This window comes from Diceros bicornis, chromosome 12, assembly GCF_020826845.1.
Source record: "Diceros bicornis minor isolate mBicDic1 chromosome 12, mDicBic1.mat.cur, whole genome shotgun sequence".
NCBI lineage: Eukaryota > Metazoa > Chordata > Mammalia > Perissodactyla > Rhinocerotidae > Diceros > Diceros bicornis.
The window spans coordinates 2,834,082-2,847,326 of NC_080751.1; the positions used below are offsets into that span (position 1 = coordinate 2,834,082).

The following is a 13,245-nucleotide window of genomic DNA, read 5'->3' on the forward strand; positions in this document are numbered from 1 at the left end:
TGGAGGCGCCGGCCCCCCGGACTCCCCGGGCTCCCGGGCCGGGCGAGGAGGGGCTGCAGGGGCGCGCGGCGCGCGGTTTGGGCGCGCTCCTCCGGGGTGCGCGGGCAGGTGGGGCGTGGCGGGGGCGTGGAGAGCCCCGGCCCGCGGGCCGCCGCCCAACCCCGGGCCCGGCCCGGGAGGAGCGCGCCGCAGACGGTTATAAGAGGCCGGCTGCAGGCGCCCCGCGCGCGCCCGCCCAACCCCCGCCCGGAGTCCGGGTCGCCGAGCGCGGGCCGAGGCGGGGCCGCAAGGTTGGCCCCCAAAGGGATGCTCTCGCCCGAGCGGCGAGACCAGCCCCGCTCGCCCCTCGCCGCCGCCGCGCCGCACCCGCCGACGGCCGCCGACATGGCTCTCTACTGCGGCGACAACTTCGGCGTGTACTCGCAGCCCGGCCTGCCCCCCGCCGCCGCCGCCGCCGCCGCCCCGGGCGCCCCCCCGGCCGCCAGGGCGCCCTACGGGCTGGCCGACTACGCCGCGCCGCCGGCCGCCGCCGCCAACCCCTACCTGTGGCTCAACGGGCCGGGCGTGGGCGGGCCGCCCGCCGCCGCCGCCGCCGCCGCCGCCGCCGCGTACCTGGGCGCCCCGCCGCCGCCGCCGCCCCCCGGGGGCGCGGCCGGGCCCTTCCTGCAGCCGCCCACCGCCGCCAGCACCTTCGGCTGCGCGCAGCGGCCCTTCGCGCAACCCGCGCCCGCCGCGCCCGCCTCGCCCGCGGGGCCCGCCGCGCCCGGCGAGCTGGGCTGGCTGTCCATGGCCAGCCGCGAGGACCTGATGAAGATGGTGCGGCCGCCCTACTCGTACTCGGCGCTCATCGCCATGGCCATTCAGAGCGCGCCCGAGCGCAAGCTCACGCTCAGCCACATCTACCAGTTCGTGGCCGACAGCTTCCCCTTCTACCAGCGCAGCAAGGCCGGCTGGCAGAACTCCATCCGCCACAACCTGTCGCTCAACGACTGCTTCAAGAAGGTGCCTCGCGACGAGGACGACCCAGGTGAGGGCGGCCGCGCAGGTGCTTCCCGGCCGGCGGGTGGGCGGGGAGGCGGCGCACGGGCGAGGTGGGGGTCTGTGTGTGGCTGGCTTGAAGATCCACGCCGAGTCTTCTTATTCTAACTGGGGATGGGAGCTGATGGAGGAACAGCCACCTGAACCTCGTGTGATTAGTGCGAGGAGAAGCCAGAGGACAAAGAGAAGTATCAGAGGATCCTCGAGGGAGGACCTGGTGAGGGAGGAGCTCGTCCCTTCTCCCACACACTCTTACACCCACACACCCACCCACGAACACACACGCAGAGGCTAGCCAGTTAGAGACAAAGGAAAAAGCCGATATCCTCAAGCAGAAAGCCACCCGTGGGTGGTGTTCATCAAGCCATTTGAAGGGAGGGTCAAGTTACGGGGAGATAGAGTGGCAATAAGAACTGGTGAACTCTCAGATAAGGAATAATTTAAAGGGATTCAGGTGAGCTGAGAAGCCCATCACATTTCACAAAAGAGGTGGTGAGAGACCTAGAGGAACAGCTGTCCACAGATGCGCTGCCTCCTGCATCACGTTCGTAAGAGACAACCTGTGTCCTTCATGAAACAAGCACTGTGCCTACCTTGAGAGAGACGATGTGAGGATAGTGGCACAGGCATCGTGAGATGGGGGCAGAGGGATCCGAGAACTTGAGCTGGGTCCTGCAAATCGTGATTTTGGTACCCTAATAATTTAGAAATGTAAAAATGAAAACCCCAGATTTGCTTTGTTCTGATCTAAGCCCTGGGGTGAGGAGGGCTGGGGTACAGTGGGGTGTTAGTGGTTTCCCTCTTCCCTGGGAAGTGGAGGCGGAGAAAAGCTCAAAAATGAGAAACAGAATCCTACTTGAGGTTTTCAGAAGGAGCCCAGGACGAGGGAGGTGGCGGCAGAGTTGTGATAGGAAAAAGAGAAGAGAAAGAAAACCGTTTCAGATGCACACTACAGAGATCCAGGATTTTATGTCAATTCTGTAAATACCCTGGAGTATTCTTATCTGAAGTCATTCTAGAGCAGTGCCTTCCAATAAAAATACAGGACAAACTATATTGTAAATTTTCTAGTAGCCACATTAAAAAAGTAAAAAGAAACAGGTAAAATTACTTTTAATATTTTTTAAGTAACCCAAAACAGTATTTTAACATATAACAAATATAAACATTATTAGTGAGATACTTTATTTTCTGGTACTGAGTCTTCAAGCACCACATGTCACTTGGTCTAGCCACTTCTCGAGTGCCCAGCAGCCACGTGTGCCCAGAGGTGACTGTGCGCGCGAGGAGAGCAGCCCTGAGCTAACATCCGATGCTGACCCTCCTCTTTTTTTGCCGAGGAAGATTGGCCCTGGGCTGACATCTGTGCCCACCTTCCTCTACTTCACATGGGACGCAGCCACAGCATGGCGTGACAACCTGCGGACCCTGGGCCACGAAAGCGGAGTGCGGGCACTTAACCGCTTGCACCACCAGGCTGGCCCGGCCTACAGGGGACTGTATTGGACAGGGCATGCAGTTCTAGAATATGCATCTTCCCTATTTGGCCTCTAAATCACCTGAGATCATCATGTAAATTGTCATGTATACTCCTCTGGACTTTCTAAAAAGTTCAGGGATCTATGGCTAGTGGCTCATCAAAGCACTTGGTATCCAGGTGGCACAATATAATTATCCTGATAGGTTTTATTATTTAATATTTATTATTTATTATTAAATCTATCCTGATCGATATTATTATTTAGATGGTAGTTGTATGAATAAATTTTATTCTGCAACTATTTGCAGAAAATGTGTCAGTAGAGATAATGGGTGTGAGGGAGTGGGTGCTAATTTGTGGAGGCAACTTAACAGTGGTTAGTTAAGAATGCTGAGTCCAGAGTCAGCCTGGTTAAATCCTGACTCTGTCATTGCTAACTGGGAATATGGCAGGTTACTAACCAATCTGCACCTCAATTTCCCCACCTGAAAAATAGAGGCAGTAATATTGAGGAGTGGTGAGGAGTAACTGAAGTTATCCGTGTAAAGCACTCACTGCCAGATAAGTGCTTAACACTCCTTTCAGATGCCAAAGATTTTTACCAGAAGTAAAAAAGTGTTGGGAGACAAAATCCTCCAAGATGATAGATCTTTTTTACCTCAGCTGTGCTAGATGGAGGGAAATTTTCTAAGCAGGAGACTAGGTAGCATTGCATGCATTAAATGGGGCTCTGATCTCCGAGATTTGCCCAGTGGAGGAAAAGCTTAGAAGAGAGGCAGGGGCGCCTCCTGCCCAAGGTAAGCAGGGGAGGTAGACTCCGGTAGCTTCCTTATACCCCGAATATATGCCATCCAAGGCGTTGTTAAAACCATTGATTGCTCAGTAACAACTTTTGTTGTCATTTTTGTATGGCAAGGCAGAGGATTGGGTATTTGAGATTGCCTTTTTCCAGTGGGGTATTTTTGTAGGGGTGAGTATTGTACCCATTCAGCAAATAATGATGACAGATATTGTTTTTTCACTGCTTACTGTGTGCCAGCTACTATGCAGAGATATCATTTAACCCTCACAGCCAACCTATAAAGTGGGTACTATTTTTATCTCTATTTTTATAAATAAACAGAGGCTCAAGTTTAAGTTGCGCCAGAATTCCATAATTTTGCAAGGGCACAATGTGGATCTAGAAGGGAGGGTGTTGGGTAATTATAAGAGCCTTGGGAATAGAGTTAGTTCCTAAGATTTCAGTAGCAGACACTACCCAGGAGGAGGTAGAAGTGGCCAGAACATCTTTGTTCCAGATTTCTCCTTGAAGGTAAAGAATAAAATCTCTCCCAAAAGGATAAATTTAAACGGCAGAGTGGATTGAGCATCTTTGTCAGTGTTTAATGAGAGTCTGCCCTCCTTCTCCCAGAACTGAAGCTGAATACATGGCCATAAGCTAGATCCTTCTCTGACTCGTCTTTCTTTCTCATCTCCGTAGGGAAAGGTAATTACTGGACCTTGGATCCAAACTGTGAGAAAATGTTTGACAACGGGAACTTCCGCCGGAAGCGAAAGCGCCGCTCTGAGGCCAGCAGCACCTCCACAGTGGCCGCAGGGACATCAAAATCAGAAGAAGGGCTTTCCTCAGGATTGGGGTCTGGAGTGGGTGGGAAGCCAGAAGGAGACAGCCCCTCCGCTTTGCTAAGGCCTCCCCAGTCCCCAGAGCCTCCAGAGGGCACCAAGAGTACTGCTTCCTCCCCAGGAGGGTCCATGCTCACCTCCACCCCGTGCCTCAACACCTTCTTCAGCAGCCTCAGCACCTTAAGTGTCAGCAGCAGTGGGAGCACCCAGCGAGCTCTCCCTGGCAGCCGCCACCTAGGGATCCAGGGGACCCAGCTGCCATCCAGCAGCACATTCCCCCCGAGCTCCATCTCGGAGGCCTCGCCAGACACCTTGCAGCTGAGTAACACCAGCACCAGCAATGGCGGCGGCAGCCAGAGGTCTTCCTATTACAGCCCCTTCCCTGCCAGCACCAGCGGGGGTCAAAGCAGCCCCTTCAGCAGCCCCTTCTACAACTTCAGCATGGTCAACAGCCTCATCTACCCCCGGGAGGGCTCTGAGGTATAGAGGCTGCTTCTCAGACTTGAATATGCACACCTGAGATCTTGTTAAAATACAGATTCCAAGGCAGTAGGTCTGGGGCAGGAACTGAGATTCTGCATTTCTCTGGAGCTCCCGAGTGATCCTGTGGTCCATTGACCACACTTGGAGTAGCATGGGTATAGTAGATAATACTTTCTACAACCCAGCAAGCTTTTACAGGTTTCTCTGGATAAGGGCCTCCCTGGAGAGAAATGCACCTCACTCTGTTCTGGGGTAGTACCTGTGAGCCCTGTGAGGGCAGGGACCATGTTTTGTTCATCACTGTATATCAGGGTTACAAGCTCAAATGTTTATCGGGGCTGGCTAGAAAATAAGCAAATGAAGTTATTGGGTAGGAAAAAGGTAGCAGTCGGCAACTGAAGCAGAAGGGTGTGGTTGGGACTGAGCAGCTGAAAGCTGCGGTGGGCAGCCAGTTGTTTCCTGCCTGGCAGCATTCAGATTTTTCTAGAAAGGTCAGATATCTGGATTTTACTGGAGACTTCCATTTGTATTTCTTGCCACAAATGAAAGTCTTAAAAATATTATAGTAGAAAACACCACAAATCCTTGAGCTCTGTCCAGCTCACGAATCACCTCTGCTTGTGCTCAGTGTCTGGTACGTGGTAGTTACTAACAGCAATAAAAGTGCCCAGGCAAGCCCTGTGTACAAGGCACTGTTCTAGACACTTGATATGTATTAACTCATTTAATCTTCACAACAACCTTGGGAGGTAGGTATTATTACAACTCCTCATTTTCTATATGAGGGCAGTGAAACTCCAAGATGTTAGGTAACCACCCAAGGCCACACAGATAGTAAGTCACGGAGCCAGGATCAGGTCCAGGCAATCTGGCTCCAGAGCTGGTGCTTGTAAAGCTTTGTGTTCTAGTTCCTAAAAAACAAAGGTGCCCGCGTCCATAGGTAGGAATGAGCTAGATCTCATTTGACCAAAGATTCTGGTTCAAATAAATATCACCTGAGATGTTCCCCTGAGCAGTGAGGATGGACACCACCTCTGCCTTACTTCTGCTGCCATAGGCCTGAGATCTGGGGTGACCATTGTCCTAGTTAACTTGATGTCCTATCCCTTTTAGCATGTGTCCTGGATTTTTCATTTTTTTAACAAAGTATTGGAATTCTGTTAAAAATAGTTTTTGAATGGAATTTTTATAATTTTTAAAGGAACCATTTGTGGTCAAAAATTTTTTTAAAAAATAATTTATTTTTGGTATTCCCTTTTACTTGTCAAGAGGTATCTTCATTTGAATAATTTTTATGGTCATCGTCCCAGTGCGCAGCAGAGTGCCCAGTACATGGCAGACATTCAGCCACTGTTTGAACTTATCCAAAAAGTATTAATTAAAATGCAGATAGTTGTTGATTTTATTGGATTTTATTGGAATAGTGTTGCGTTAAGATGAAGATAATGTCCTATTAATTGCCTTTGTACCATGTTGTTGGGTCTTTGATAGGAGCATTACTGGTTTGGGGTTTTAATTTTTTTAGAAAAAGAAACACAAGTGCATTGTGAAAAATTTCTAACTTTTCCTTGTGTATTCTTTCTTGAGACTCTCACAACATTACTCAAATTTTTATTTTGAAATATACACACAGAAAATTATTTTTTAAACAGTTTATTGAGGTATAAAAAACTGCCATTACTTTGTAAGTATTATGCAGAAAGACAACCAAAGAGACTACCTACCCCATATTGTGTGTACAAAACACCAGTTTCTATGGATATTTTTCTATGTGAAAAAATCATATGAACTTTTATAAATATTGTTTCTAATGCAATTTTATATTTGTAAATTAATTTATAATGTGAACTGGGACAAAACATTTTTTTCCCAAGAAAGTACACTGCATGCTGAGAATCACATGAAATAAACTTTAAGTGGGATGACTTTGGGCCACTTTTAGGCATTACTGGTTTTCTGTCTTCAGCATTTTTTCCCTAACAGAATAGAGATGTAGGTGGCATGGTACCAAAGCCACGACAGGGACTTGGTACGTGTTGAGAGAGAGTGACTGATTTTTCATGGGATTTGTTCATTTGTTTCGTTGTGAATGAAGCAGTTACTCTTTGGGGAGGGTCTATAGGCACATGAGCATTTTATTTATTTTTAACAAAGTAACGATTCTGTCATTTAGATTAAAGTGAATTTCAGTGCATCAGACGTCTTCTGTTGTGGAAGGAAACGGTGCTGTAAGGCCTCGAGAGCTAGCAGCTCTCTTTAGGTGGAGCTCTGGGTGTTGTGGTCCTCAGGGGGGCCACAGGCTGCCCATCATTTCCAAGGAAATAGCTAGGACACTGTTGAACTTGGCCCCATCTAGAAGAAACCTGAAAGATGAGGTTTCTAGACTAAGGTCTCTCAGCATCAGCATATTGATATTTGGGGCTGGATAATTTGTTGTAGAGGTTGCAGTGGATATTTAACAGCATCCCTGGTCTACCTATTAGATGTCAGGAGTACTCCCCCTCTGCCCTGGCCATTTGTGACAACCAAAAGAATCTCCAGACATTGACAAACGTCCCCTTGGGGGCAAAATTAAGCCTCGTTGAGAACCACTGATCTAGACCAGTGCCCACAATTTGCCAGTGAGGAAACGGAGCCCCCTGACTCCCCCACACAAAGTCCTAGGTCCTAGGCTAGTAGTTGAGCCCTGAATGAATTCAGCCTTGGGCTTCTGGTACAGGACAGTTTCTGTCCTATGTGATACCTTTTCTAAAGAAAATGAGTTGTGAGCAGGGGCAACCCAATACCTGAGGCGTTTCTGAGAACTTCGATCTACCAGTGTGCCTGTCACGCTGGAGAGAGACTCCTCCGATATTTTAGTTACTCATTGTAGATTCTTATGGTAGCTTCCTTCTTGGCATCTAATTATTTCTATGAATAGAGACCTAGGCTGGGAATAATTTTGACCAAACAATAATAAACTATCTGGGTTATTAGTTTTTTTTTTTTTTTTTTTTTTTTGCAAGGGCGTGGGGGACAGGCAGGAGAGTTTCCTGGGAAGAAAGACATATTAAAAGAACGTGATTAACCTGTATTTGGAAGTATCTAGATCCGGGTGGTTGATGGATATTAAATGCCAGAATGATGGCATTTATGAGAACAGAGGCGAAGAGAAGAATCTTCTGATCTGCACAACTGTGAAGGGCGGCAGGCAGCTCAGTCCTCACTCCCAGGACTTAAGAAGCTGTGCTGTGGGCCAGTCTCCATCAGGGAGCTGCATCCTGCTGGGCGTGGGATTAAAGGGAAAGGGACAAGGGCCAATGCCTGTGATGTTGCCAGGTCAAAATCTGCAGCAGCACTCCAACTGGCACCAGTTTCCTGCATCTGCAAAATTTTCTGCCTGGGAACCAGGTCAGAAATTGTGGATCTGAGCTAGACTTCACTTTCCATTGTTCAGGATAGTGCAGAGGAAAAGATGTGGCCCCGTGGCATATAGTCAAGCGTCCTGCTTTCTCTGAGTTTTCCTGGGGACTAATGTCAAGTTGCAGCCCAGGCTGAGGCCACTGGCACAGCAGCTGCCTTCCAGCCTTCTAGGACCTAGTGTACCCTTCAGAGTAAGATGGGGCAAAGGAGAATTCAAAAAACTAACAAGCAGGTTTCAGGTTTCCTTCTGGATACTTTTAGATCCTTCATCCCATTCTTGAACTTACTGGGCAAAGGCAGCTGGGGGGCCTAGGGGCTTCGAAAACTGTGTCTGCACCCCGACTCCTCCCCCAGCCCCCGAGGGCACTTACAAGTCCCTCCTTGGCCATGAGGAAAGTCACAACCAGAGGAACCTCCCAAACTCTGCTCTTTTCCTCCCTGAGGCTTCCCAGAACGTGGACGGAGCCTGAATCCTCAGGGTCTAACTGGTTTTTGTTTTCTTGAGCTGCTTTAGTAGCTAAACCTTGAGGTTGTTCATGAAAAAGAAACCCCTGGAGTTTTCCTGAGGCAGGGATTTGCGGGTTTCTGGGTAGAGACCTGGCGGCCGACACCGCCTTGCCTTTTGTCATGGAAAGCAGTCAGCTGGGGCGTGGGGCTGAGTGGCTGGCACCACTGAAGAAAGAAGGAATTTCCTGTCAGATCTGAAAACAAAAAAGGTCAAAAAAGACCAGATACCTACTGAATTCCTCCCTGCTTTTTTATTCACGATGTCAGGGGATCATCACCAAAACCCTGGGAGGCCTGGAGAGCAGTCCTTTATCATTTTAAAACAGGTAAACATTACAATAATAATAACGCACTTGTTAGGTGCCAGGCACTGTCCTAAAATATATATATTAAATATAAAATGGCTATATTAACCCTCCCAACAACTCTGTGAAGTAGATACTGTTGTTATTCTTTTTTTTTTTTTTAAAGACTTTATTTATTTATTTTCCCCCCAAAGCCCCAGTAGATAGTTGTATGTCATAGCTGCACATCCTTCTAGTTGCTGTATGTGGGACGCGGCCTCAGCATGGCCGGAGAAGCGGTGCGTCGGTGCGCGCCCGGGATCCGAACCCGGGCCACCAGCAGCGGAGCGCACGCACTTAACCGCTAAGCCACGGGGCCGGCCCGATACTGTTGTTATTCATTCACCAATGAAAATACCGAGGACCACGGAGTTTGTATAACTGGGTGATGGTCAAAAATCTAAGTGGTTGCTGCTGGTAAGTGGTCAAACAGATTCAAAATCAGGCCATCTGATGTCAGAGCCCACCTGCCTTTACCTACTATACTGCCTCTCCATTTTGAAGATGAGAAAGGAGAGGCACAGAGAGGTTAAGTGACTTGCCCAAGGCCACACAGCTTGTTGGTTGCAAATTTGGGCTTAGAGCCCAGACTCCTGCCCCACTGCCTCCCCTTCAGTGATGTTCCCTTCTGGCATTTCCTTTGCATGCTCCCTGAGGTTGGTTTTTATGTCTGGGGCTCCTTTTTTGTGGCTACAGGAAGGTAAGCTGTGGGAAGGGAAGTCACTTTTCCTTGACATGTCCTCCTTTGCAGGATCAGCCAGCAGCCAGGTCAGAGGCCCAGATCTGGGGCTGTGAAGCTGCCAAAGGAAGCCAGATGTTGGAGATACTGGTTTGGAACCTTGCACTCATGGGAAATTTATCCACTGACTCAGCAAATCCCTTTGGGCATCAGGCCCTGTGCTGGGCATTGAGGATACGGAGCTAACTAAGACCCACTCAGACCCTTAGCAAGCACGGCAGAAGCCTGGAATAGGTGTGCAGAGGGTGGGGAGGATCCGCAGGGTGGGGCTGAGCTTCCTCCACCTAGCTGCCGGCCTCCAGTGGCAGTGGTGGGGACAGAATGGTTTAATCTCCTGGGAGAGCAGCAGCCATGCCCCTGTCCCGGGGTGAGAGGCTGCAGCTCCATCGCTCCTCCTTAACCCCTTCCCTTTCCCGTGGCTCGTGCTAGGCGGAGATGAGAACCAGGACTATTCAAAGCGGTGGTGGTTCTGGATCGAAAGAAACAACCGCAGTCAAGTGGAGCTCTCTTCAAGGCCCCAGGGCCTCGGCGCGTGACTAGAGTCAGCCCTTGCAGCCCTAGGTGGGCGCCTTCCAGCACTCCTGGCTGCCCGCTTTCAGCACCCACCCCTGGCGTGCAGAGAGGCTGACTTCTCCACACTGCACTTCAAAGGAGGTTCCAAGCTACCAGTGTGTTGGAGTTTCTCCTCCCCAGTTTACCCTCTTGGAATGCATTAAGCAAACCACAGTGCAGGATCCTGCTGCTCCACGTTGGGATCAGAAAGCGGGATGTTAACAAGCATGAGGACCTCTTCTCCCTGTGACCGCCAAGGCTGTTGCCAACTGACCCCACTCCGTAACTGCTCACCTCCAACTCTGCACACCTGGGCCGACCCCACAGGCATTGTGACTGTGGCCCAGCATACAAAGTCCCTAGGCCTCAGCCTTCTCCTGGGAAAATGGATACAGCAACATCTACTTCACAGGGCTCTTGAGAGGGTTAATATATCTATTTATACTGAATCTGTGTGTTTGCCTAACAGTACATCGAGAAAGGCCTTGGCATCCACTCACAGAGCCTCCACTTGTCTTTCCTCAGAAAGCCTGATGTCAATATTATCCATTTGTTTGCCCAATAGCCTTGGAGGGTGAGTATTATTAGCCTCCTATTACAAAAAGGCAAAAACAGTCAAAACTTTGGCAAACAGCCGTCACTGGGGAGCCATGGAAGCCTCGCAAGGAAGAGAAGTTCAGTCATCAACTCCAGTGAGCCGGTGAGTCAGTTAATAAATGTACCAAACACCTACTGACTCTTGTTTTGTTTCCTCTGTTTTCTTCACACCCCATGTCCAAGCCCAAAGCAAGAACTGTTGGCTCTAGTATCCAAAATTGGTCTCCAGCCCATGACTTCTCACCAGTTGACCTGTCATCTCTGCATCTCTCGCCTGGGGGGCCACAGCAGCCTCCTAACTGGCCTCCCAGCCTCAACTCCTGGCTCCCTACCATTCACGTTGCATTCATGTTCCCAGCTCATTCTCTACTTGGAAGCCAGAGGAATCCTTTCAACAATAAGTACGATTATATTGCTCTCCTACTTAGAACCTTTTGGTAACTTCTATTACTAGCGAGCTCCAAAGTTCTTCCGCGGCCCTGCATGAACCAGCCCCTTCCCCTCTCCTCCCACAAACCCCCTTTACTTGGCTCCAGCCACTCAGCGCTTTGGAACCCCTCACATATTCCAAACTCGTCTGTTTTAGGGCCTCTGCAGTTATGCCTTCTGCCACGAGAGCTCAGTTCCCCAGATCTTCTCGGGCTTCCGCTCACGGGCCCGTCTCCGGAGCAGCTGTCCCTGAGCATCCGATCCCTCCTCACTTCTACAACTCCCCTCAGGCTGCCTTTCTGTTCTCCCCACCTTAACCAAATCACTGATTTAAAAATAAAACAAAGACGTTATGATAATAGGGTAATATCTGGGGATGAGAGGTGAGCAGCGGAGCAGGGACCAGAGTGGGGATCATGGTGTGGTTCACTTAGCTGCACTCTCAGGTGACCCCATTCATGTCTATCTCCTCCTATTTCAAAAAGAAATAATTGTCATATTGATCTTAAGAGAAAGGGACATTGTTCCTCCTCCCTGTATGGGGAAACCGAGGCACAGAGCCTACACTTTCCCGAGACTTTTATTTATGATATACCTCACTTGCCTGACTGTGGCATCACTCTGGACATAAAATAGAAAAAGTTATCTTTCTCCTTCAGTTTTAAATGGGCAAAACCCCAAGAATTTTGGCTATGTTTAGCCTGGATTTAGAACTCAGCCATCCCCCGTTTCTCCAACACCACTTACCCCTTCCACGTTCATACCTCCCCTGCATTCTCCTGGAGCCAAGCATCTCAGCCAAACACCTGGAGCCTTTGATCATCCACCCATCAGCTGCCCCAGCACTCGTTTTAGCCAGAAGACTTTCAAGTTCTCCCCCTCGACTAGGTTTGGGAAAGGAAAAAAAACACCCATAGCAGCTGTTGCACCGCACCTTGCTTTGCATACCGGTGGTAAGAGCCAAAGCATTGCTACTGCAGTGGACTTTTAAAAACTTTCCTTCGAAAGGATTAACTGCCGTGCAGCCAATGATGGCTGCCACACATCACAGCAATGTCAGCCACAGACCCCTCCTCCTCCACTGCCTGCTCAGGTGTGGGCCTGATGTCCTGCTATATCTACGTTGCTTGATTCAGGAACTACTGAGAACATACACCTCCTACCATCACAGGATCATTGCCGTTGCTAAAGTAGTAGTGGGTCTGGCACTTGTGCGGCAATAATCCTCCTTTCCAGCATCTTATGTGCTAAGATTCCTCTGAAAGGGCAGCATCATGATTCATTCTGATGCTTCCAAATGTGGTGCCCCTTCATTTATTCAGTGATTTTTACTAACCACTGTCTATACCTACTAGGAGACACAGCTAGAATCGAGGACCGTGTAAGGATGGTGCTCACACTCTAGTTGAGGAGAAGAAGCAAAGAGAGGATAACAGCAGGGTGACAGTGCTTTGATGGGAGAAGTGTAGGGTGCAGAGGGAATCCCTGGGAGAGGCCCCAACCCTGACCTGAGTGGGAGGTGGTGAAAGGAAGAGGGCAGGGAGGGAGGGAACAGGTTTTGGGGGAGGAGCGGAAGCAGAGCGAAGGCCTGGTGGCGGAATCTACAGTCTGATAATACCCATCAATAGAATAGGATTGGGCAGAAGTGAACAGAACAGAAATGAATCAAATTTCATTTTAAGAATGAAATTTGTATTTCAAATACAGTTCTTTGTGGAACATCTTTTGGAAGGACAAGATCTTCTAAGAGAGATGCCTGTGGAAGCTACTGTAGAAATACATGCAAGAGGCGATGGGAGTCTGAAGCAGGGTAGGGGTAATGGGGAAGAAAAAAACGGAAGGTCTGAGAGACATTTAGGAGGTAGGGAGAGGCAAACTTTGTGATTTCCTGAAAGCAGTGGTTGAGGGAGAAGGAAGACCCCCAAGATGACTGTTGGGGTTCTGCCTGAAGTAATGGGGTAAAGGGTGGTGCCGTTCACCACATAAGGACACTCCAGAAGAAGAAGAACTGTCTGTGGATCACCTGGGAAGACCTTTCCAGCGGGAGCTGG

At 49.6% G+C, this 13,245-nt stretch overlaps 1 protein-coding gene across 1 annotated transcript; it reads left to right on the plus strand.

Annotated features, from left to right (window-relative positions):
• The first annotated feature begins 235 nt into the window (after positions 1-235).
• FOXI3 (forkhead box I3) lies at positions 236-5,563 on the plus strand. Its single transcript, XM_058550727.1, has 2 exons — positions 236-1,027; positions 3,999-5,563. Exons 1-2 carry the CDS (start codon positions 307-309, stop codon positions 4,625-4,627), a joined length of 1,350 nt encoding a protein of 449 aa, XP_058406710.1. The 5' UTR covers positions 236-306; the 3' UTR covers positions 4,628-5,563.
• The last annotated feature ends 7,682 nt before the right edge of the window (positions 5,564-13,245 follow it).

Bases quoted from the DNA above. Each gene is read 5' to 3' on its own strand.
- FOXI3 (XM_058550727.1), top strand. From the start codon at position 307: ATGCTCTCGCCCGAGCGGCGAGACCAGCCCCGCTCGCCCCTCGCCGCC. The intron at 1,028-3,998 runs GTGAGGGCGGCC...TCATCTCCGTAG, and splicing joins TCGCGACGAGGACGACCCAG to GGAAAGGTAATTACTGGACC.